The sequence below is a fragment of the Staurois parvus genome, unplaced genomic scaffold (assembly GCF_062004578.1).
Source record: "Staurois parvus isolate SC_StPar_1 unplaced genomic scaffold, SC_StPar_1.0 ptg000019l, whole genome shotgun sequence".
NCBI classification, from domain to species: Eukaryota; Metazoa; Chordata; class Amphibia; order Anura; family Ranidae; genus Staurois; species Staurois parvus.
Window position 1 is genome coordinate 18,667,446 of NW_028317815.1, and position 22,576 is coordinate 18,690,021.

The window sequence follows — 22,576 nt, forward strand, 5'->3', positions numbered from 1 at the left end:
CAGTGTGCCAGTGGCTACGGGTGAAGAAGAGAGGCCGCTGTTCTCTCTTTAGTGCAGCGGCCGTCCGAGGAGGTGTCCCTGTGTCAGCGGTGCTTCCTGCTTGTCTTCAGGAGCCATCACTGCTTGTCTTTCTGTCGGCCCTGCTTTGGTCATAGCTTCACAGCGGGAGGTGAGCGATGGCCGCAGTCTGTATTGGCCCCGTACAGACCGCGTCGCCACTTACCTCCCTCTGTGCGGCCTGGGCATCGTAAGCCCGGAGGCCCAGGTCCACTGGGCAGATGCCTGATGTGCCTTATGGCCAGTTCGTTCCTGGTAGGATGTGTTCCTTGTGCAGATTCCTCTTCTGTTAGAAGAAATCTTCATCCATGTACCCACCCCTGATGTTATCTTTGGTTAATAGAAGTGTGAAAGCTGTCAGTCTCTCAAAAAGAATGCCCGCCCTTATCACCCATCTCCTCAATTCATAGACTCTGTACTACTGCTTCTATGAATGAAGCATGATCTATGAATGGAGGACAGGTAGATAATTGATAGGTCCATCCCCTCTGTTCATATTTCTTGTGTCCATAGAAGCTATAATACGGCTTCAGTGAATAAAGCAGCTGGTTGAAAAGGGTGGGCGTAATTGAGCATTCTTGATGAGCCTGTGACGACTCCCACAGTTGCCTATGCTGAAGTTTGGAGCACTGCTCAAAGCCGGAGGACCAATTTCTCTGGTTCTCAGAAAAGGTGGTGCCGGCATAACAGTGCACTCATCCACCAGTGACGCATGCTAGTATTAGAAGAAAGTCGCACTCCTGGCCCGATCGGAGCACGTACATTTGTGTAGAACTGCCTCAGATTGCTGCCATTTGTCAACCATTCCCCCGACACGTTTTTCCCCGCCCACCAGAGCTTAGTCATAGAGGACCTCTATGACGAAGCCCCAGTGGGCAGGTTGAAACGCATCACAGGGTGTGGTAGACAAAGAGCTGTCTGAGGCTGTGCTATACAGATGTACACACTCAAGTTGGGCCTGGAGGGCAGCTTTCTTCTAATACTGGCTCCCACAGTTCTTTTAATTCCTGCCACACCGGAAGGTGAGGGTGGGTCATAGACGGAGGAGGATTTCAACAGAAGAGGCATCAGCACAAGGTACACATCCTGCTGACTGTACGTCATGTCCTTTGTGCTGATTTTAGACTTTAAGCGAGTGGATATTTTTAAAACCTCTCTCCAAATATTTTGCAAATGGTCAAGCCCTGCATCCTGTTTTCTGCTGTAGGAAAAAAAGTGCAGTTTTAATGCATCGCTGTTATTTTTGCGATTTGTCATTTTGGTATCTTGATGGAGAATTTATTGCCACTGAACAATATTTTCCATAGTTGTAATGGAATAATATGGCGTAAAATCTATGGCCTTAATGCCAACAAAGAGAAAAAAGTAGTTTACTTTTTTAAATGACCATGCCTATGCAATGTCTGTCATTGGCAATGTCAAAAATCATTTAAAGAGCTTTTGTGAAATAAATGTTGAGGCTGCAAAGCTGTAAGCCAAAAGTTGCATGAATTTGACTTTACTCCTCACCTCTCATTCTTGCCTTCAGGACTTCAGTAGATAATTTTCCCTTCCTCTGGAACTCCCTACCCCAATCTTTCCTGCTATCTCCTACTCTGTCTGCCTTAGGCTATACCTGAAAACTTATCTCTTCAGGGAAGTATATCCTACCTCCATCCAAAAGCTGTACTTCTACCTTCTCTATCAGTTCATGGTTGTTACAAGTTTGTCTCACTTGCACCCCCCTTTTAGATTCTAAGTTTCCATAAGTGGGGCTTTCCTAATCCTCTTGTATTGATTTGTGTTGCAACTGTACTGTCTCAATCATTTTGTAAACTGCTGCGCAAACTGGGGCTATATACATCTGAAATAATAATATACTTTAACCACTTGCCTACTGGGCACTTTTTCCCCATTCCTGCCCAGGCCAATTTTCAGCTTTTGAATGACAATTGCGCGGTACCCATAAGATAATTTTTTTTCCCTCACAAATAGAGCTTTTTTTGGTGGTATGTAATCAGCACTGTTTGTTTTTATTTTTTGCTAAACAAACAAAAAAAGGAAATTTTGAAAAAAAAAATAGTTTCTTAGTATCTATTTATACAATTTTGCAGGCAGGTAATTTTTCTCCTTCACTGATGTGCGTTGATGAGGTGGCAGTGCTGGCTACTGATGAGGTGGCACGGATAGGCTGCATAGATGAGGCAGTACTGGTGGGCATTGATGACAAAGCACTGATTTAAGTGGCACTGACTGGTGGCACTGCTGGGCACAGATTAAAAGCACCGATGGGCAGTTTTGGGGCTGCACTGATAATTATCAGTGCAGCCCCAAAACTGCCCAGCAGTGCCACTTAAATCAGTGCAGATGTCTCCTTTCAAACTTGACAATTATTGGCATTACTTTCCTCACACTGTGACAGCATGGGGGGAAAAAAGGTTTCAAAAGATGGAACTGAAGGGATGCGGATGTAAATGATGATCTGTTTTACATCTGTTTGGCTATAGGATTGAATAGCTGTCCATTTTCCATCCGCCAATTGACAGATGGAAAAATGGACAGATTGCCTGTGTGAAAGGGGCCTAAGAATAGCTTCTATTTTTAAATGTAAAAATGGCATTTAATATTCCTTTCATTTATGATTAATCCTTTTCTCCCAATGAAAACAATGAGCTAAATAAAATGCGAGTATGATACGACTGATTTGGATCATGTTTTGGTGTCCTGCAGTCGATCATTTGATCACGTGACTCAAATCGCACATGAGTTTGCTTCTGTTCTCTCTATTTTCCACGGCAGCCGATTTGATCGCTTGCGATATAAGTAGGGCAGTCGCTCAGATAAAAATAGCCCGATCACACAGGTGTCTTCCTTCATCAGAGCCTCTGTTTAATTAAAACACATGGATTGGCAAATAAGGCTACATTTATTTCATGCTAACATTTTGCTTTCATCTGCTATTTTTTTTACTCATTGTTAATAGCCCACAATACTGACATGAGTGCTGTTCTGCAGCCACTGAAATGTGGGCCAGAAATCCATCAGCATAACATCTGGGAAATGGAAGCCATGCTGCTTGGCTTTGCCATAACCTTGAATAGCTTGGAAGAGAAAATAAAAATCCCAAATGGTGAAGAATGCTCCTCCTCCACAGGTTTCTTAAAAGCCGTCTTTTGTCCCTCTGACTGTTCTCTAATAAGTCAGCAGCATTTTTTCCCTTTCTGTACGGATGCATATAAGATCATCTAAGCTGTGCTGATGGGTGTTGCTGTTCTGTGGTAGTGAGCACCATGTGATTGGAAGGAGGGGGAGAGCACAGGAAATCGGAGAAATGAGAAGCATCTAATGCATAGAGATTTCTCACATCTACATCTGAAAATGCAGCGTTCGAAACCTACAGCTTGTTACTAAATCTGGACCCGACGCAGGCTGTTTTTTTAACCCGACATCCATCAGGATATTTGATTTGGGCAGTGCACTGTTGGATTGGAGATTTATACGCTGATTTGAGTCCGTATAATCGAGCCTGTTGGCAGAAGGGGACAAGTGACATTTATCCTGTTTACAAGCACATTTCCAGCCTCTTTTTGTCAGCCAAGACCTGATTCTTAATCCTTCTCGTTTATTCTTGAGCTGGAAACACCCCTGTGCTTGAAAGAAATGGTACTTCCTGCTTTCATAAACAGTCATGTGTATAGTTCAGCCAGGCCTGATGCCTCTGGAGCTTTCTTTTACTGAAAAGCACCAGTGATTTGCTTTTTATTTATCTTTTTTTTTTCCTTTCCTTTTGTGGATGCCACGAATCCAGTGGCCTTTTTTGCCTTGGGAACATTTTAAGCTAGAATTGCTCGGCTGTGCATTTATTATTTTGTTTGGCAAGTCAAGACAGCAGACAATCCTGGTGGTGAATATTTTCTGATTTTTCCAGAAACCAAGCAGAAGATTGAGCTGCTGATGTCAGTTAACTCTGAGAAGTCGTCCTCTTCAGAAAGGTACATCTGCATCGTTAGCTCGAACAATTAATGATGTGTCAGTGCTAGGTTCTGACACCTCATCCGATCCCAGAGGAGTTGAGCGTTCTAGTGCTCAGCGTTCGGTTATTTAAGGTGTACGGGTTTTTTTATTTCATGTTGTTTAAGGTTTATTGATTTGGGCTGAGCAGACAGACAGCTACTGCATGCAAATGGAAAGTCGGAGTTGTCTCTCTAAAGGATGCCCTTTATAGACAGCATTGTGTGCAGTGGGTGACCATCCTTATTTGTGGGCTTTGCCTCCATCTACCTGTAGTGGGGAAATGGTATACTGACTTGAATGATGCTTCTATAAAATGCAGGCATTTTTGCAAGGGAGGGGGCACCGTCTGTGTACAACAAACAGACTGCTGTCCTTTATAGATTAGAATGTAATTGCATACATGCAGTGAATTTTCAACCACATATGCTGCAAATATTATACGCTTACTCTGCAGGTATGTGATAAATATTTTTCTGCCGCCTGACATTCCTTGCTGTTTACTGACTATTGACATTGATAAGACAAGGTCTATTATGCTATACATAGCATCTGTGGTCATGCAATTTCTGTGGCTTGTATATGTTTCGTAGATATGCTAGCATAGTCACGTTCTCATACTGCTTTTATACCAATATCTAGATCTTCGCATGAAAATTTATCCCTCAACTCCAAGTCTAGCAGAAAAATCTATCTTCCCCCCACCAATCATGTACCCAGCTGTGGTTTGTATTGTAAATGGTATGGATGACAAGGTGCTTTTAGGCCAAAATTAAACACAGGTATGAATGTGTTAAATATACATGCAACAGGTTTGCTGTCAGTTGTCTACAAAGACTCGGACATGGTAAATCGGACTAACAAATGTGGCTGCTTCTTCTCCATTTGATAGCTGTGATTTGGCCATTGAATTGAGACGAAAGCAGTGTATTCACTAAACCTCATTATTTACGTGTCAGTTTGGTCATACGTATGTGTATTTCTAGAGTGCCTCTTGTGTACCTCTCTGTAGAATGTTAAATTGCCGGTGCCATTTACTCTTCCTAGGAATAAGCTCCTGTAATGATAAAATGACTGTATACCAATTAGTAGTAGTAATTGGCTGCAAATGCTGTTCATGTCCATGGTGTTTTTTTCTTTCCTTCCTGGCTCCATTGTTTTCTCCTGTGTTGTGCTTGCTGTCACAAGGAGCGACACGAGAGTGCTCACCCTGGGTTTTAGTTTTTAACTTTTTTATACTAAATTCGCATCCTTGCACACAGGTATAATAAATTACTGATGTATATGCACAAGATCCTTCTTTTAGAGGCTAAGGTAAAAAAAGAGCCGTAAAGTGCTTGTTTTTACACATGTATACATGCATAAACATATAAAGTTCCATATACATAAACATCCAAAAAATTCCTCTTCCATTCATTTTTTTTTTCCTTTACCAAGGATTAAATTGCTATGTGTGTATGTACACCTGTAAATGTGTTTACACACGTTTTTGGATGCATACACACATTTGTTTATGAATCTGAACACAGCACAGTTTTTACTGATCTTTATATACTGTGTATTGAATCATCGAAAACAATGCGTTTTTGTGGCCATATAAAAAAAACCCTATGCTGACCTTTTGGGTATACATTATTCTTTCTACCCTGTTTGTATCCATCCTTTAAGATGGTGATATAGTTGTTTTGATGTAGTCATTGTGCTCTGTCCATACCTCTGATTATATTGGTCTATATTTCATAAAAAGTTAAAATTTTACTACATTGTTGAGTTGTAGTCATATTGTGTTTGGCATCAGACCTGTCACTATGATTATATATATTATTTTGTTTAGCCTTGGTTCACACTGCGCGGGAATCGCATCTATTTCAGCACCCGCAGCCAAATTGCGCTGCTGTTGAGTCGCGCAGAGCTACCATTCATTCTGAATGGCACCCCCACGCATCTCAGCCCGCAGCACATTTGCGGTTGCTGGAACTACAGGGAAATTGAATGGTCAGAAGGACGATGTGGTTTCCTTGCGGCTGTGTATTTAAAAAGGTTTTTTTTTTTTCTTTTTTTTTTGCAAAATACACAGGCACGGCTGCCCATTCAAATGAATAGCCTGCCATGCCCACACAAATTTGAACCAGGGCCCAATGGCTTCCAGTGAAGAAGAAAAAAAAAAGTTTGTGGTATCTTACTTGCTCAAACTATGGGGGAGATTTTATTAAAAGTGGAGCGTGCAAAATCTGGTGCAGTTCTGCATAGAAACCAATCATATTTCAGGTTCTATTGTTGAAAGCTTAATTGAACAAGCTGAAATTAGAAGCTGATTGGCTACCATGCACAGCTGCACCATATTTTGAGTGCATTTGTTTTAGTAAATCTCCCCTTATGCATTTGATAGTACCCTTCTGCTGCATTAAGATGATTGAGCGCACAGAACATGGAACGTTCCAATTGCATCTTGGTAGTCTAGTTTTTTTCCTGGTTGAAGTCTGCCCAAATTTGACATGTTTAGGAGACTGGCTACAGACAAGGGCCAAGATTCAAATTGTGCAAATGTGTCCAGAATTTCAAGATGTGGGAAGACTCAGACATAAAGGTGTGTGTTCTTTTTTTTTTTCTGGAATTATCAGAGGTGTCCCCCCCCCCCCCCCCCCCCCCCCCCCTTTTTTGTGTTTTTTTTTTTGTTTTTGTTTTTTTTTTCCTTCTTTGGTCTACAAGTTTTCATTTATTTTACATATTCAAACCTGTTAACCAGTCAGCACTGAGTTAAATCCATGTTCTTACAGGAAAAAAAAAAACAAATGTATATCAGTTTATCATATTTCTACAAAACATTGCTGTCTGTCTCTGTTAGGCCCTACTAGCACACATCTCTATACACACAGAACACCCAGTGTTCATAAATAGTAATAGGTTTAGTTAGACAGGTTCTCACATTGGAATGAAATAAAATAGAGGCTCTGGACTTGAAGCAATGCTTTTATACAGCCATTAAACTTTGCAAATTTACATATTTACAATATTCATCCAGAGTGTTTTATCACAGGCCATATTGGAACTCTAGCAACCAAACCTGAACTCTGATGTAGGGGGATTCTTTGGCCCCCAAAATGCATTGGCTGTTGTTTTTCCACTGGTTATGACTTCACTGTCAAGCACAAAGGTTTATGTAAACTTTCAAACTGATTGTTTGGCGCTTGGCTTCTTTTGTTCACAGATTGTAAGCTCGAGAGAGCAGGGCCCTCGAACCCCTTGTGTAGTGTATTGTTACTGTCTTGTCTCATGTTCTGTCCCCCTTGCTACTGTACAGCGCTGAGCATACCCTTTGGCGCTATATAAATACTGTATAATAATAATAATAATAATATATTTTCTCCTTACATGGCGCACTGTTGACCATGATTTAACTTGTATCCCTCATTTAGAAATGCTTTTATTTTCATTAATCTTCATACACTTATAAAAGTATATATCTCTCTACAATGTGGCAATGTTTACAATTGTTGCACATTTTTTCCTATGGCCCCCTGTTATCAAATAAAGCTCAAGAATTTAAGGGTAACTTATTTCTTAATTAACGTTGATTATTTTTATTCGTTATGCCATTGTGATTAGTAAATAGATAGTAAACTATATCACATTATCAGCTTGTTTTAAACCTTTAGTTTTTTTATTTCTTCAGTTACTTCCTGGTTTCCAGGCCTAGATAAAGGGTGTCATACATCCCAGGAGTCTTCAGGAGGGGAGGAGGGGTTTTATGTTAATAGTTTCATAGGTTGAAAAAAGACACTAGTCCTCCTAGTTCAGCCAATTATGGTGGTTCTAAAGAGAAGTTTTTTGTTACCTTTAAAGGTTAATTTCCCACATCTGTGGCTTTTTAAATTGGAATTAAGCAGGCCATACATGGGTGAAATTCCGAACAATTTTTCGATCGAAAACATCTTTGTTCTGTAATCTGATGGTGCTACCAATGATTTCGAAAATCGGTAATTTTTCATGAATTTTCCAGCCTGCCTGATAAACGAAATGGGGAGAAACCACTAAAATCGTCCGGTGCCATTGCCCCACTAACAGAGCGAAAATATGTCTGATTTTTTTAACGAAAAATCGTTCGATAATCGACCCATGTATGGCCGGCCTAAGTTTGTGTGTATAAATAGTCATTGAGTTTGTTAGCTCTTACATGGAGGCACTGGGCAGGCTAGGTATTGAGCTATGAGGACCAGAAAACAGCTGTGAAAAGACCTGTTTAACAAGGTAATGGAACTTTAAAAAGATAGGAAATGATATAAAAAAAATGTTCAAAACATTGAATATTTCAGTAAGTACTGTTAAATCACCTAATAAGAAGTAGAAAATTTGAGGATCTCTTGATACCAAACCAAGTACTGGTAGACCAAGAAAGATTGCAGTCACAATTGCCTGAAGAATTGTTTGGGATACGAAGAACAACCCACAGGTATCCTCAGGAGAAGTATAAGCAACTCTGGAAAAAGACGGTGTGGTTGTTTTGAAGGAGTACAGTACGATGATACTTGAAGAAAAGTGAGCTACATGGTCACATTGCCAGAAAGAAGCCTTTACTGCACCATTGCCACACAAAAGCCCCGGGAGTCGTTTCAAGGTGTTGTCGGGCATATTGTAACCAGACTTTGTTGTGGCATTTCTGGCCATGGCCAGAATTGCTTGGGGGTGTTTTTCAAAACAATTTCTTAGCAAAATAAAGCACATGGATGGGTATGTTAATTTGCATTGAATATTATAAATTAATTCAATAGCGTTTTTGGTTTGTGGCTCTCAGATGCGGTGTAGTTCCACTTTAAGCACAGTGTCCATTTGGCCATACACAAAGCGTTCTAATGCTTAATCTGTGGACTTTCTGACCCTGGAACATTATGTACAGAATCTGTCCTTTATTCAATGATCCTGAGAACACAGAGGAATGAGACTAATTACAGTGTTTTGTTTTTTTTGGGGGGGGGGGTTGTAACTTGGGCACTCTTGGGGTCCATTCAGCCCCCTGCATTGTGGCCCATACTACAGGAATGGCAAAGTGTGGAGGTATGGCACCCTTTAATTGTGATCACAATGCATACTGCAACAGACCTGCCACATTTATGTTAGCACATCACACCTCACCACAGTGCTTTATCTGATATTCTGTTAGAGATTTTGCTCTCTTTCCTGATGACAATGGTTTCACTAGACAGGAAATGAGGGAAAGTCTGCAACAGGGACATAATAACCTTACAGGGATTATAGCCTCCCCCTGCTGCTAATGAAAATAATTTTTATTCTGGTCTGTGTTACCGCTGGAGAATTACCTTCGCTTCCTGTCTGCTAAAACGTCAGAAAGACAGAAAATAAGGGGTTCCAATTTTTATTAACCATCCAAAATGTGAAAAAAGAGTTTTGGTTGGACGTACACGTTAACGTTTCTAGCAGCTCATCTTGCAATAATCCTCCCACCCAGAGCACCAGCTCAGTGTTTACATTAGAAATAGGAAGAGTGGGAGGCTGCCATGTCACTGCTGGTACCCAAAGTAAGATTGACCTGCATGACTTTTGTGCTTCTGCTGTTAACTTTTGAAGATTATTTGCTCCATAGTGCCTGCAGCTACAGAGGTAATTTATCGCTTTATTTAAAGCTCATAAATTGCTCGCGAAGAATATGTAAACATTTTGTTAATGGACTGGCCACAGTTGTACTTTAAAGTTGCTGACCGGCTATCCTTTCTGTTTGCTGGTAGTTTATTGGTACAATTTTCTCTCCTATTCTCTCTCATTGTCTCTCTTTTCTGTTGTCTCTCCCACTCTGTTGTTTCTCTGTCTCTCATTTCTCCTTGCATGTCATGTTTTCACCCTTTGTCTCTCCTTCTTTCCCTATGTTTGTCTAGCTCTCATCTGGTGTGTGTGTTTCTATCACTTTCATCTCTGTGTGCCTCCTTCTCTCTCATCTCTCTCCCTTGTCTCTTGTTAGTCTTGCACATGTCCGTTTCTCTCTCTATCATCCTTGTTTTCTTCCTTGCTTCCTTTTGCTTTCACTGTAAATTCTCTCACTCCCTTTCACTTTACAACACGTGAACGAATTTCAACATGTACAAAACCGCAGTCAAAGCACACTGGCACAAATCTTTCCATGACAACTGAATGATGTGTACGCTTTCTTGTCATCCCAGATAGAGGCTGCACTGTGGACAAGCCATGACCTGTTTGCTTTGGTATCCTATTTGGACCAATTCAAACTGTACTTGTCTTATTGTCCATATATACACACTTATATATAAAAGTAAGTAAGCCTCATGAAAATTGTTGACGTTTTACACATATATAAAATGGCAAGCAATTAGGATCTTCATTCACACAATGTCCACTGGTAAGGATAAACAAATGACAAAGTTGATATGGCTTACCAGTTTTAATAAATTACATTAATGAAAGTGCAGATTTGTCACATGAAAAATGTATATACACCCTCTACATTTCCCACGGTTTCATCCCCATGAGTATTAGAATCTAGACTAGGTACCAATGATTAAAACCTCCATATGGAGTATGTAGGTGAAACTTGTCTTATATAAACCTTGCATATCTAGAAACTGGTGTTCTCTTTGCTTTGATGTGTGGTATCATCATGCCAAAGCAATGCCCCCCTGAAAAAAGGTTGTGGATGCCAGTGATTTTAAGCAGAAGATTTTTAAATTTTTCCCAGATCATTCCATTGTAAGAGAAATAATTTACAAGTGCCATAGATTTCAAACAACTGCTAATTTGTCCACAGCTGGCTAAGCCAGAAAATTCAGCCCAAGAGCTGACTAATTCTAAGTCTCCAAGAACTCCAAAATTTCAAGTTGCAAGTAACTTACCCTCCCTCCTAGATTGTAAGCTCGAAAGAGCAGGGCCCTCGAACCCCTCGTGTATCGTATTGTTACTGTCGCATGTTCTGTCCCCCTTTGTAATGTACAGCGCTGAGTGAACTGTTGGCACTTTATAAATACTGTATAATTATAATAATAACTTACAACAGTTGGTGTTAAAGTGCAAGCATCGTAAAGTACAGCATTTTTTAACACGTGCCTAAAACTTTTGCAGAGTACTTTAGGTCCAGAGAACATATGTAAACTATGATTGCACCACATGTGAGGAATTGCCGTGAATATCGGAGTGAGGGCAATAATTCCAGCACCATAGCTGACGTTTACCTGTAAATTGATAACCTGTAAAAGCATTTAAAGCATTGCTTGTTGCCAGTTTGTTGCCATTTCACAAGTGCGCACAATTTTAAAACCTTGACATATTTAGTATCTCTTTACTCAGCTCAATGTAATCTTTTATATTCTACCAGAATATTGGTTGTTGTGTTGAGTTTGCCTGCACTAAAATTCAATCTAGTGTATTTTTTTCCTGAAAATTTGCATACACATTTACTCAAACATCGAGCAATGGCCACCATTTTATTCTCCGGGGGTCCCTGCTTTCAGAAAATGTTTAGAGGTTCTATCTTTTCTAGCTAAAAATGCTGATTTTAATATGTATATGAAAAATTTCAAAATGACCCCAGACAGCAAGTGGTTTAAGGTTGTTATCAAGATTTAGCTAGTATGTACAAATGCATATATTTACTTTTAAAGAAATGCCCAACTGCTTCAAGTTCTATTATCTGCCTGTTGTTCAACTTAACATTTTAACTGTGTAGCATTGTTAAAGTTGTATACGTAGCAAGGGGTTGGGGTGCGTTTTTTGAGGTTCAGCTGAAAAAGTGATACGGTTCTCAATAATTGTGTAGAAACCTGCAGTAAGAAAGCAGAAACAACCACAGGAAGTAAATACATAAAATGAAAAAAGGATGCTATGTAACAGCGTTGCAAGAAATGTTTGTCTTAATCAGATGATAACTTGTTATAGCATTGTTGACTGTATTCAATCCACATTTGCACCAGTTCTGTGGTCAGAGTTAAATTTGGATCATGTTATTTTTGAATTTGTGATGTGAGAAAAATATGCTTGTTTCTGCTAAACAGGAATCTGGGTTAATCTTCCTACTGCAACAGGAACCATTAATAATGAAATCTGCCTAAATTCATGTGGAAATGACTAAATCGAGGACTGTGTGCTTTGCAATGTTGGTCACGAAGCAAAATGCCTATCTGGGGGTCCTCAGAAGGAAAGGGGCTGTTCTCTAACTCCAGGGTTGTAGGCTAGCTTTGGGACTGTAATGTCACCTGTGATGCTGAATAGGTTGGTGTCCTAGGGAATTAAAGAGAGTTTCAAGACAGATTGACTCTAGGCCACATCTGAACGTGCTGTGTAATACCCATGGGTTTTCTATGTAACATAGATGGGAAGATCTATCCATAGATAAAGCAATCAGACAAATGCAGTTTACCTATCTTCCAGTGGAGCAGACATAGCATACTTGTATAACAATCACGTTTGCAGTCTTCATGTTTATGCGTCAGACCCACATGCATCAGTAATGGTAGCTTGTCTCCTAAACCAAAATAATTTATAGCAAAACTATTAGGTATACCCAGATCTATTATCTCATATCTGGGTATTATCTAAGAAAATAATTGCTTTCAGGATCCCAGAATGGTTTAGTAACACTTGGGTACAGCCTATCAAGAATGCCCAGATTGTTGGAACCAACTTTCTTCTGTACAAATAGACGTAAGATCGATGGGTGTTGGCTTCAGGTGCTCCATGACCCTCTCACAGTTGTAGCATCAAAGAAAAACAGTAGCTGCTCCTTCTAAAACGCCTAAAATATTTCATTGTTATCTGGTAATCCACCTGCTCTCTTTGTTTAACTCCATTGGGAGCTTAGCCAAAGACTCTGACTTAGTGCCTTTTACAGAGTGAAATGCGTAAGTAAGGAACAGGTGGATTACCCTTGTTTCTGGTAACAGTGAAACTCATTTTGGGCTTTTCAAAGAAGAGCATCGGCACTTTTGTCTTTGGTCTTATATTTGTGAGTGGGTCACTTACTGCATAGAGCCAGCACCCATCGGTCAGAGGCTTGGAGTGAAGTGCTTGGCATGGTCTGCAGACTAAAGTAAGAGCCAACTGGTTGCCATATAAAAGTCAAATTTAGATGACGTTGCTGTGAAAAATTACCATATATCCAGCTTCTCCTTCATAGGAGATGACGAACTGGAGAATAATTTTATTCCTTCTCATGTCACACTGCCAACAACAAGTGATTGTGATTTGTACTTTGAACAAAGCGGGATGTATTGCTGCATACAGAAAAGATATAAAACCTACATGGAATGAATATCTCTACCTCAAAAGGGTCCATCTATCAGGCTTACAGCACTAGTACAGGATAAAGGGTATTTTCTCTCTCGCCTCCATATCGGCCTGTCCAATCATTGTGTGAAATTCCACACAAGGCTGTATGCTGGCGAATCTCAACAAGATAGGAACCAAGGAATGTATCTACAAAGATTCATAATTAACAACCATCACATTGAGGTGCATGTAGCAGCCCAATTCCCTGGCTGTCAGCATGTTAAGTGGCAATTTGGTCATATGATGTACAGTTTAATTGTACAATCTCCTTTATATTTAACAAAATGAAGTAATAGGCGGATGAAGTATTAGGAGGACATACCTAAACAATCCATGCAATTTGTGCAAATCCGGCAGACCCTTGCAGTACATGGTTCAATGATGATGTCAAGGAGATTGTAAAATCCTAATGTTCTAGTGCATGATCACCTTAACACATGGGGATGCACAGTGCTTTCTATAAGTAATGGAACAGTAATGTAGAAAAAACCCTTTCTAGTGTTCCTAAACTGCAGACCTTCTTAAACTGTTATTAGTTGGGTGATAATCGCAGACCTTTGGTTTATAAGGAAAGTTTAAAGGATAAGTTCACCTTTCATAACATGTTACACCCATATTTAGGGTGTAACGTGTTATGAATGCACTAGCCCCCGCTTTGACAGCTAATGAGGGATTTTCTTTCCCCTCGCTAGCTGTCAGATTAAAGAAAAGAAAAAACCGCCTGCCTGGCTGTGCCACTCATTGACTGTATTCTGTGAATGAGAAACTTCAAGTCCTGACACCCTTAGCGTCTGCCGGCTTGTGGTTCTCAATGAGCTACCATGGCACTGTGGACCGTTGTGGTAGTTCATTGATTCTTCCTGTCAGTATATCTGCTTGCCCGTACATCACATATGGGCAGCAGATATACTGACAGGTCTGCAGAAGATCTGCATGTCACCAGCAATCTGCTGATTGCTGGTACAATGCTTTAGAGGCTCCTGCAACAAAAAATAATAAATACACTTTTTTTTTCTGCAAAAAAAGTGCATTAATTTTTTGTATAAATGTGACCTTAATCTTTATGGTGACACTGTCACCCCTTTGTACATAACATACCCTGTTACTATAGGTTCGGTTGAAAGTTAATAAAGCAGTTTTTCCGTTTTTTTGTCCTCCCATTTTCATGCATTAAACCCTTCTATTATCTGTGACCTCTGACAATTCCAGAAGTCTTGGAGGGTTTTTGCTTCTGACAGTCAAAACTGGTTCTCCATTCCAGTCCTAAAGCCACCATTGACCAGGGATGCCCCCTAGGATTTAAAAAAAAAAAAAAAAAAGTGCAGTGCTGGAGCAGAACCAGTGACAGCCCTCACTGGAATTGGTGACCGCTTTGGTTGTCAGGAGCAAAAGCCTCCAACTCTCCTGGTAGTACCAGAGGTGGTAGAAACTTATATGGTGCTTATTATTCTGCTTTATCAATCATATTCAGACTTTTGTAGGCAAGTTTGATTCCGATATGTGGCTAGTGGAAATATCTTCTATTATTTTATTACAGACAGAGAGGAACTTCCGCACCATTCATTGATATACTCCATGATCACCAGTTTACTGACAAAAAAAAAAAAAAAAAAAAGTATGGTGACCTGGTATAGTAAAGTGATTCCTGGGTGAACTGTGCTACTAAGCAGGTAGGCTATGCTCCTTGTGTTCAGCTCATGGTGTTTCAGTTGGGAGTGTACCTTTTTTAAATGGATTGTCCTAGGCTTCTGCTCTATATCTTTACTAAACTAACAATACAAGGATCTTTATGGACCATAACATTATGCAAGTCTGCAATAAGCATCTTCACTTAATACAAAGGCAAAACACATAAAATGAATCAATAAGCTATAAGAAAAGCTGTGCTTTTGCTTTTAAATGTGATGTTTGTCAGAAAGACCTAACTTGAGTGTTTTAACCCTTACAGCCACGATGCAGCAAATGCAAAAATGATATGCAGCCCAATTCAACATTGGTAATCAATGCAATAGCTGGGAACTGGACACACTGAGGTTTTTGGGGCCCATTCTCCCCTATGCATTATAATACACACATTTTAGCATATGTTACTGTATGCAAAAAGGTTTGCCATTGATTTTAATTGTGCTAGTTTTCATAAATACAGCATGTCAACATGCATTGATCAAAAAGGATTACTTTATCCGGCCTTCTGATGATGTACAATGATACGTCATTAGCAGGTTGGCTGCAAGAACCAGGAAGAGATAGCCAGCTCCGGATGACATAAGAAAAGAAGATGGCATCAGCATAGCGCTGAATGACTACAGAACACTGCTGGATTTGCTGAGCATGAATTTTTTTTTTTTGTGGAATAAAAGGTGTAAGGGGAGTAATAAAACAAAACACAAGTTCCTCTTTGTAAATCTGTTCTTTTTGAGTTGTAAAGGAAGTGGTAACATGTACTGTAAAGGCCCATTGACAACACTACATAGTAATAATGTGCGCATTAATTCATGGGTTTACATGTTACATGTGCACTACAGTACCATTCGTGAATCGCACCTCCAAAACACCTTGCCTGTATATATATATATATATATATATATATATATATATATATATATATATATATATACACATACATACATACATACATACACACACACATACACACATACACACATATACATATATATATATATATATATATATATATATATATATATATATATACATATATACACATACACACAGTCAGGTCCATAAATATTGGGACATCCACACAATTCTAACATTTTTGGCTCTATACACCACCACAATGGATTTTAAATGAAATGAGCAAGATGTGCTTTAACTGCAGACTGTCAGCTTTAATTTGAGGGTATTTACATCCAAATCAGGTGAACGGTGTAGGAATTACAACAGTTTGCATATGTGCCTCCCACTTGTTAAGGGACCAAAAGTAATGGGACAGAATAATCATCATAAATCAAACTTTCACTTTTTAATACTTGGTTGCAAATCCTTTGCAGCCAATTACAGCCTGAAGTCTGGAACGCATAGACATCACTAGACGCTGGGCTTCATCCCTGGTGATGCTCTGCCAGGTCTCTACTGCAACGGTCTTCAGTTCCTGCTTGTTCTTGGGGCATTTTCCCTTCAGTTTTGTCTTCAGCAAGTGAAATGCATGCTCAATCGGATTCAGGTCAGGTGATTGACTTGGCCATTGCATAACATTCCACTTCTTTCCCTTAAACTCTTTGGTTGCTTTTGCAGTATGCTTTGGGTCATTGTCCATCTGCACTGCGAAGCGGCGTCCAATGAGTTGTGAAGCATTTGGCTGAATATGAGCAGATATTTCCCGAAACACTTCAGAATTCATCCTTCTGCTTTTGTCAGCAGTCACATCATCAATAAATACAAGAGAACCAGTTCCATTCGCAGCCATACATGCCCACGCCATGACACTACCACCACCATGCTTCACTGATGAGGTGGTATGCTTAGAATCATGAGTAGTTCCTTTCCTTCTCCATACTCTTCTCTTTCCATCACTCTGGTACAAGTTGATCTTGGTCTCATCTGTCCATAGGATGTTGTTCCAGAACTGTGAAGGCTTTTTTAGATGTCGTTTGGCAAACTCTAATCTGGCCTTCCTGTTTTTGAGGCTCACCAATGGTTTACATCTTGTGGTGAACCCTCTGTATTCACTCTGGTGAAGTCTTCTCTTGATTGTTGACTTTGACACACATACACCTACCTCCTGGAGAGTGTTCTTGATCTGGCCAACTGTTGTGAAGGGTGTTTTCTTCACCAGGGAAAGAATTCTTCAGTCATCCACCACAGTTGTTTTCCGTGGTCTTCCGGGTCTTTTGGTGTTGCTGAGCTCACCGGTGCGTTCCTTCTTTTTAAGAATGTTCCAAACAGTTGTTTGGGCCACGCCTAATGTTTTTGCTATCTCTCTGATGGGTTTGTTTTATTTTTTTCAGCCTGATGATGGCTTGCTTCACTGATAGTGACAGCTCTTTGGATCTCATCTTGAGAGTTGACAGCAACAGATTCCAAATGCAAATAGCACACTTGAAATGAACTCTGGACCTTTTATCTGCTCATTGTAATTGGAATAATGAGGGAATAACACACACCTGGCCATGGAACAGCTGAGAAGCCAATTGTCCCATTACTTTTGGTCCCTTAACAAGTGGGAGGCACATATGCAAACTGTTGTAATTCCTACACCGTTCACCTGATTTGGATTTATAAATACCCTCAAATTAAAGCTGACAGTCTGCAGTTAAAGCACATCTTGTTAGTTTCATTTCAAATCCATTGTGGTGGTGTATAGAGCCAAAAATGTTAGAATTGTGTCGATGTCCCAATATTTATGGACCTGACTGTATATTTATTTATATTTTTTTTTTTATTGTGGGGGTAGCTCAGGTGAGGGGATCTCCTTCCTGGGAAAAAGGTAGACAGCACAGCAGGCTCTCTTAAAAATCTGACTGGTTGTCAGTTTTATTTAAAAGGTTTGCAAAATATCAAAACAAACAAAACATCAAAATAAACCCTTGCCATCCAGGCAGTAACTGAACATAGAACTTTTCCTCTCTCACTGGTGAAGGGCTTCCCCCTGTCACCAACCAAAACCATAAGCAAAACTTTTCTCTTGTTTGTATAACAATCACTTTCATGCACAGCTCTCTGAGTCCCAGGTCACAAGCGACTCTTTGCTCCAACCCTGCCTTATTTATAGCAGCTGTTGGTGGTCATCCGTGGACCACAAAATCAAGTCCGGAACCACCTCTGCCATAGTGGCCCAGAATACCCGTGGATTTCACCTTAAACTCCCAAGTATGACCGAATGCGAGGTGACACATAGCATCCATCAATCACCTCGCCGTTCATACTGTCACATATCCCCCCCTCTACTCAAGCCACTGCGGCTGAGCAACTGTCCCAACCATGCAATGGATACGGGAAAGGGCATCTACATTACTCTGCAGTTTCCCCGCTCTGTGCTCCACTGTAAATTTAAACACTTGTAGCGCAAGAAACCACCTTGTCATTCGCTATTTTTCTCCTTGTTATCACACATCCACTTGAGCGGGGCATGATCAGTAACCAATTTGAACGATCTTCCCAACAGGTAATATTTCAGGGCCTCCAAGGCCCATTTGATGGCCAAACATTTCTTCTCAACAATTGCATAATTTCTCTCATGTTTGTTAAGCTTCCTACTCAGGAAGGCCACAGGGTGCTCCTCTCCTTCTCTGATTTGGGACAGTACAGCACCAAGTCCCACATCAGAGGCATCAGTCTGTACCACAAAGTCTGTTGTGAAATCAGGGGTCACAAGCACAGGTTGGGCACAAAGCGCTTGTTTCAACCTTTGAAACGCTGTCTTTGCCTCAGGATTCCACTCAATCATGACCGACCCCCTACCTTTTGTCAGGTCTGTCAGTGGGGCTGCAATGGTGGCAAAATTGGGTATAAACCGCCTGTAGTATCCTGTGATCCCAAGAAATGCCCAGACTTTTTTATTTACAGGTTGGGGCCACTTTTGAATCGCCTCAATTTTATTGATCTGAGGCCTAATAAGACCTCGACCAATAATGTAGCCAAGATATTTGGCCTCCTCCAAGCCTATGGCGCATTTTTTTTGGGTTGGCAGTAAGACCTGCTTTCCTCAGCGAATTTACTGATTGCAAGTGGGACAAATGAGACTCCCAGTCTGGACTGTGGATGACGACATCGTCCAAATAGGCAGCTGCGTATTGGCGATGTGGTCTTAACGTTCTGTACATAATTCTTTGGAATGAGGCAGGAGCACCATGCAAACCAAACAGCATCCGCTTATATTGGAAGGACCCCTCAGGGGTAGAGAATGCAGTCTTTTCTTTTGCAGATTCCGTTAGGGGAATCTGCCAATAGCCTTTCGTCAAATCTAAGGTAGTTATGTAACGAGCCCTTCCCAACCTGTCAATGAGCTCATCCACCCGAGGCATCAGGTACGCATCGAATTTAGACACACTGTTCAATTTCCTGAAATCATTACAAAACCGAATTGTTCCATCTGGCTTTGGGACTAACACTATGGGACTTGACCACTCACTGTGCAATTCCTCAATCACTCCCAACTCTAACATGTCCTTTATTTCCTTTGCAACTGCTTCCCGCCTGGCCTCGGGTACTCTATAGGGCTTTATATTTACACGGACACTCGGCTGGGTAACTATGTCATGCTGTTCTACTGTAGTCAGTCCAGGTAGGTGAGAGAAGAAATCTCCATTCTTCCTCACAAACTCCTTAACATTATTCTGCTGGGCTACTGACAAGGTTTCAGTTATAGGTACCTGAGGGAGCACGGGGACCACGTCCTTTTGAGGGCTTGGTACGGCCAACAAACTTTCTCTGTCCTTCCAAGGTTTTAAGAGATTCACGTGATATATTTGCTTGGGTTTCCTTTTCCCTGGCTGGTAAACTTTATAGTTTACGTCACCTACTTTCTCCCTAATTTCAAAGGGGCCTTGCAAGGAATTTACTTTCCATGGTGGGAACTAGTACTAGCACTCTATCCCCAGGGTTGAAGGTACGGATCCTGGCACCCCGGTTATAAACCCTTTTCTAGGCTTCCTGGGCTTGCTCCATGTGCTCCCGTACAAGTGGCATAACAGCTGCGATTCTATCCTGCATCTGTGAAATATGCTAGATGCTTCTATAGGGCATGGTCTCTCCCTCCCAGGTTTCTTTTGCGACATCTAGCAACCCCCTGGGATGTCTACCATACAGTAGTTCAAAAAGCGAGTACCCTGTAGACGCCTGAGGTACTTCTCGTATAGCAAACATGAGGTACGGCAACAAAAAAATCCCAATTTCTCCCATCCTTGTCCACCACCTTTTTTAACATTCTTAAGAGTCTTGTTAAATCTCTCCACAAGCCTGTCGGTTTGGGGGTGATAGACCGAGGTACGGAGATGGGAGATTTTGAACAGCTTGCATAATTCTTTCATGACTCTGGACATAAATGGCGTGCCCTGATCCGTTAGTATTTCTTTTGAAATACCTACACGACTAAATACCCGGACAAGCTCTTGGCGATAGTCTTAGCAGAGGTATTACGCAAGGGAATGGCTTCTGGATATCGGGTGGCATAGTCAAGTATCACCAGTATGTGCTGATGGCCCCGGGCAGACTTTACTACTGGACCCACTAGATCCATGCCCACTTTTTCAAAAGGTACTTCAATTATGGGTAAAAGTACCAGTGGACTGCGAAAATGGGGAGAAGGTGCAGAATATTGACATTCTGGGCACGAATCACAATACACTTTGACATCTGCATGTACGGCTGGCCAAAAGCATCTCTTGGTTATTCTCTCCTTAGTTTTCTCCCCATTATACCCATTGCACCCATTATATGCCCATGGGCTAAATCTAGTACCATCCGGCGAAAGGGTTTGGGGACCACTAACTGTTCTACCACCTCCTCCCCTTGCTTTACCACTTGATACAGCAAGTTATTTTTAAGAGCCATGTAGGGAAAAGACACCCCTACATCATTTTCAACTGGTTCCCCATCAATCATTTTAAAGTTTTCTCGGGCTCTATTAAGTGTGGAATCTTTCAGCTGTTCCGTACAAATATCCTCCTTTCTGACCTCTAGCTCAGGCACCACATTCTGTCCACTCACATTAGAGCCAGAGATAATCTCTTGTTCAGTATCCTCAATGTGTGGGTTGGGATCCAACTCCTCCTGCTCCCTAGCCATTACAGAGAAAGGGAAAAGATCTACGCCTTCCTCGGACACACCAACAGTTTCCACTTCCACTTTGCAGTCAAAGGGGTCAGGAGTTTCAGGTGTTTCCCCAGCAGGGGGAGCTCGGTCCTCCTGACTCCTCTTCTTGTCCCATAACCTCCAGAAATGGGGAAAATCTCTCCCCACTATGGCTTCATGAAGCAGGGAGGGCACCACTCCCACTGAATGGGCCCCAGGGAGTATGAATCTCAACCATAGCAGTCTGGTAATTACGTGTATCACCATGAATACAAATAACCCCAATAGTGTTAGGGTGCAACCTTGCAGGGTTTACCAAATCACTTTTGACTAAGGTCACAACACTACCAGAGAGTCTAGCAGAGCAGTTACTGGCTTTTAATCGCAATCACACACATTTGCTTTTCGATGCGTTTCTGACATGCTGCTGTACATACCACCTGTGCAAAAAGACATGCGTTTCCCTAAATAAGCATTTTCACATTGCATAGGTTCATCATTTATAGGACAGTTTGCAGCAATATGACCTAACGCATGACAACATTTTATATGTTCTATACCCAGACCTCTAAACAGCTTCAGGGACCTTCCTGACCTATTTGGCCAGTCTCTAGGTCCTGAGCCCACAGTCTCATTGTCTGAAACAATAGTCTTGTCATTTTTCCCTGAGCCCTTGACTCCTGAAATAGTCTTACCGGATCCTCCGGATAGTTTTCCACCCCTAGCGACATTGGGGTATGGCCCACATGAATGCAACAAGTCCTCAGCGGCTGTATATCTCTCCACTAGGTCCACCAGCTCGTTTGCAGACTTAGGGTCTCCATGGCCGACCCACTTCCTCAAAGTGGCAGGGAGCGCACGTAGATACCGATCCATGACCACACACTCCACAACCTGAGGGGTTGACAATACCTCTGGCTGGAGCCACTTCCTGGTGAGATGTATCAAGTCAAACATCTGGGAGCGGGGTGGCTTGTCAGTATTATAATGCCACTGATGCATGCATTACTTCCTCCATCTTCCCACTTGCTCAGGAAGTTGCCTGCCAAATCCACCATATGTGGGGGTAGCTCAGGTGGAGGATCTCCTTCCCTGGGAAAAAGGTAGACCTCACAGCAGGCTCTCTTAAAAATCTGACTGGCTGTCAGTTTTATTTAAAAGGTTTGCAAAATATCAAAACAAACAAAACATCAAAATAAACCCTTGCCATCCAGGCAATAACTGAACATAGAACTTTTCCTCTCTCACTGCTGAAGGGCTTCCCCCTGTCACCTACAAAACCATAAGCAAACCTTTTCTCTTGTTTGTATAACAATCACTTTCATGCACAGCTCTCTGAGTCCCAGGCCACGAGCAACTCTTTGGTCCAGCCCTGCCTTAATTATAGCAGCTGTTGGTGGTCATCCGTGGACCACAAAATCAGGTCTGGAACCACCTCTGACATAGTGGCCCAGAAAACCCGGAGTGGATTTAACCTTAAACTCCCAAG

General features: G+C 41.3%; 1 protein-coding gene across 9 annotated transcripts in view; it reads left to right on the plus strand.

The window, feature by feature from the left end:
* Positions 1 to 22,576, plus strand: part of SRPK2 (SRSF protein kinase 2) — a 259,384-nt gene that overhangs the window by 94,118 nt on the left and 142,690 nt on the right. Inside the window, exon 1 of one of the 9 annotated variants that reach the window (XM_089685374.1) lies at positions 3,305 to 4,028. The exons of the other annotated variants lie outside the window; for them this stretch is intronic. Within the exon in view, the coding sequence (XP_089541500.1) occupies positions 3,991 to 4,028 (38 nt within the window). The 5' untranslated portion in view covers positions 3,305 to 3,990. Of the gene's footprint in view, positions 1 to 3,304; positions 4,029 to 22,576 lie in introns of those variants that run through there. 9 annotated transcript variants of the gene reach the window in all.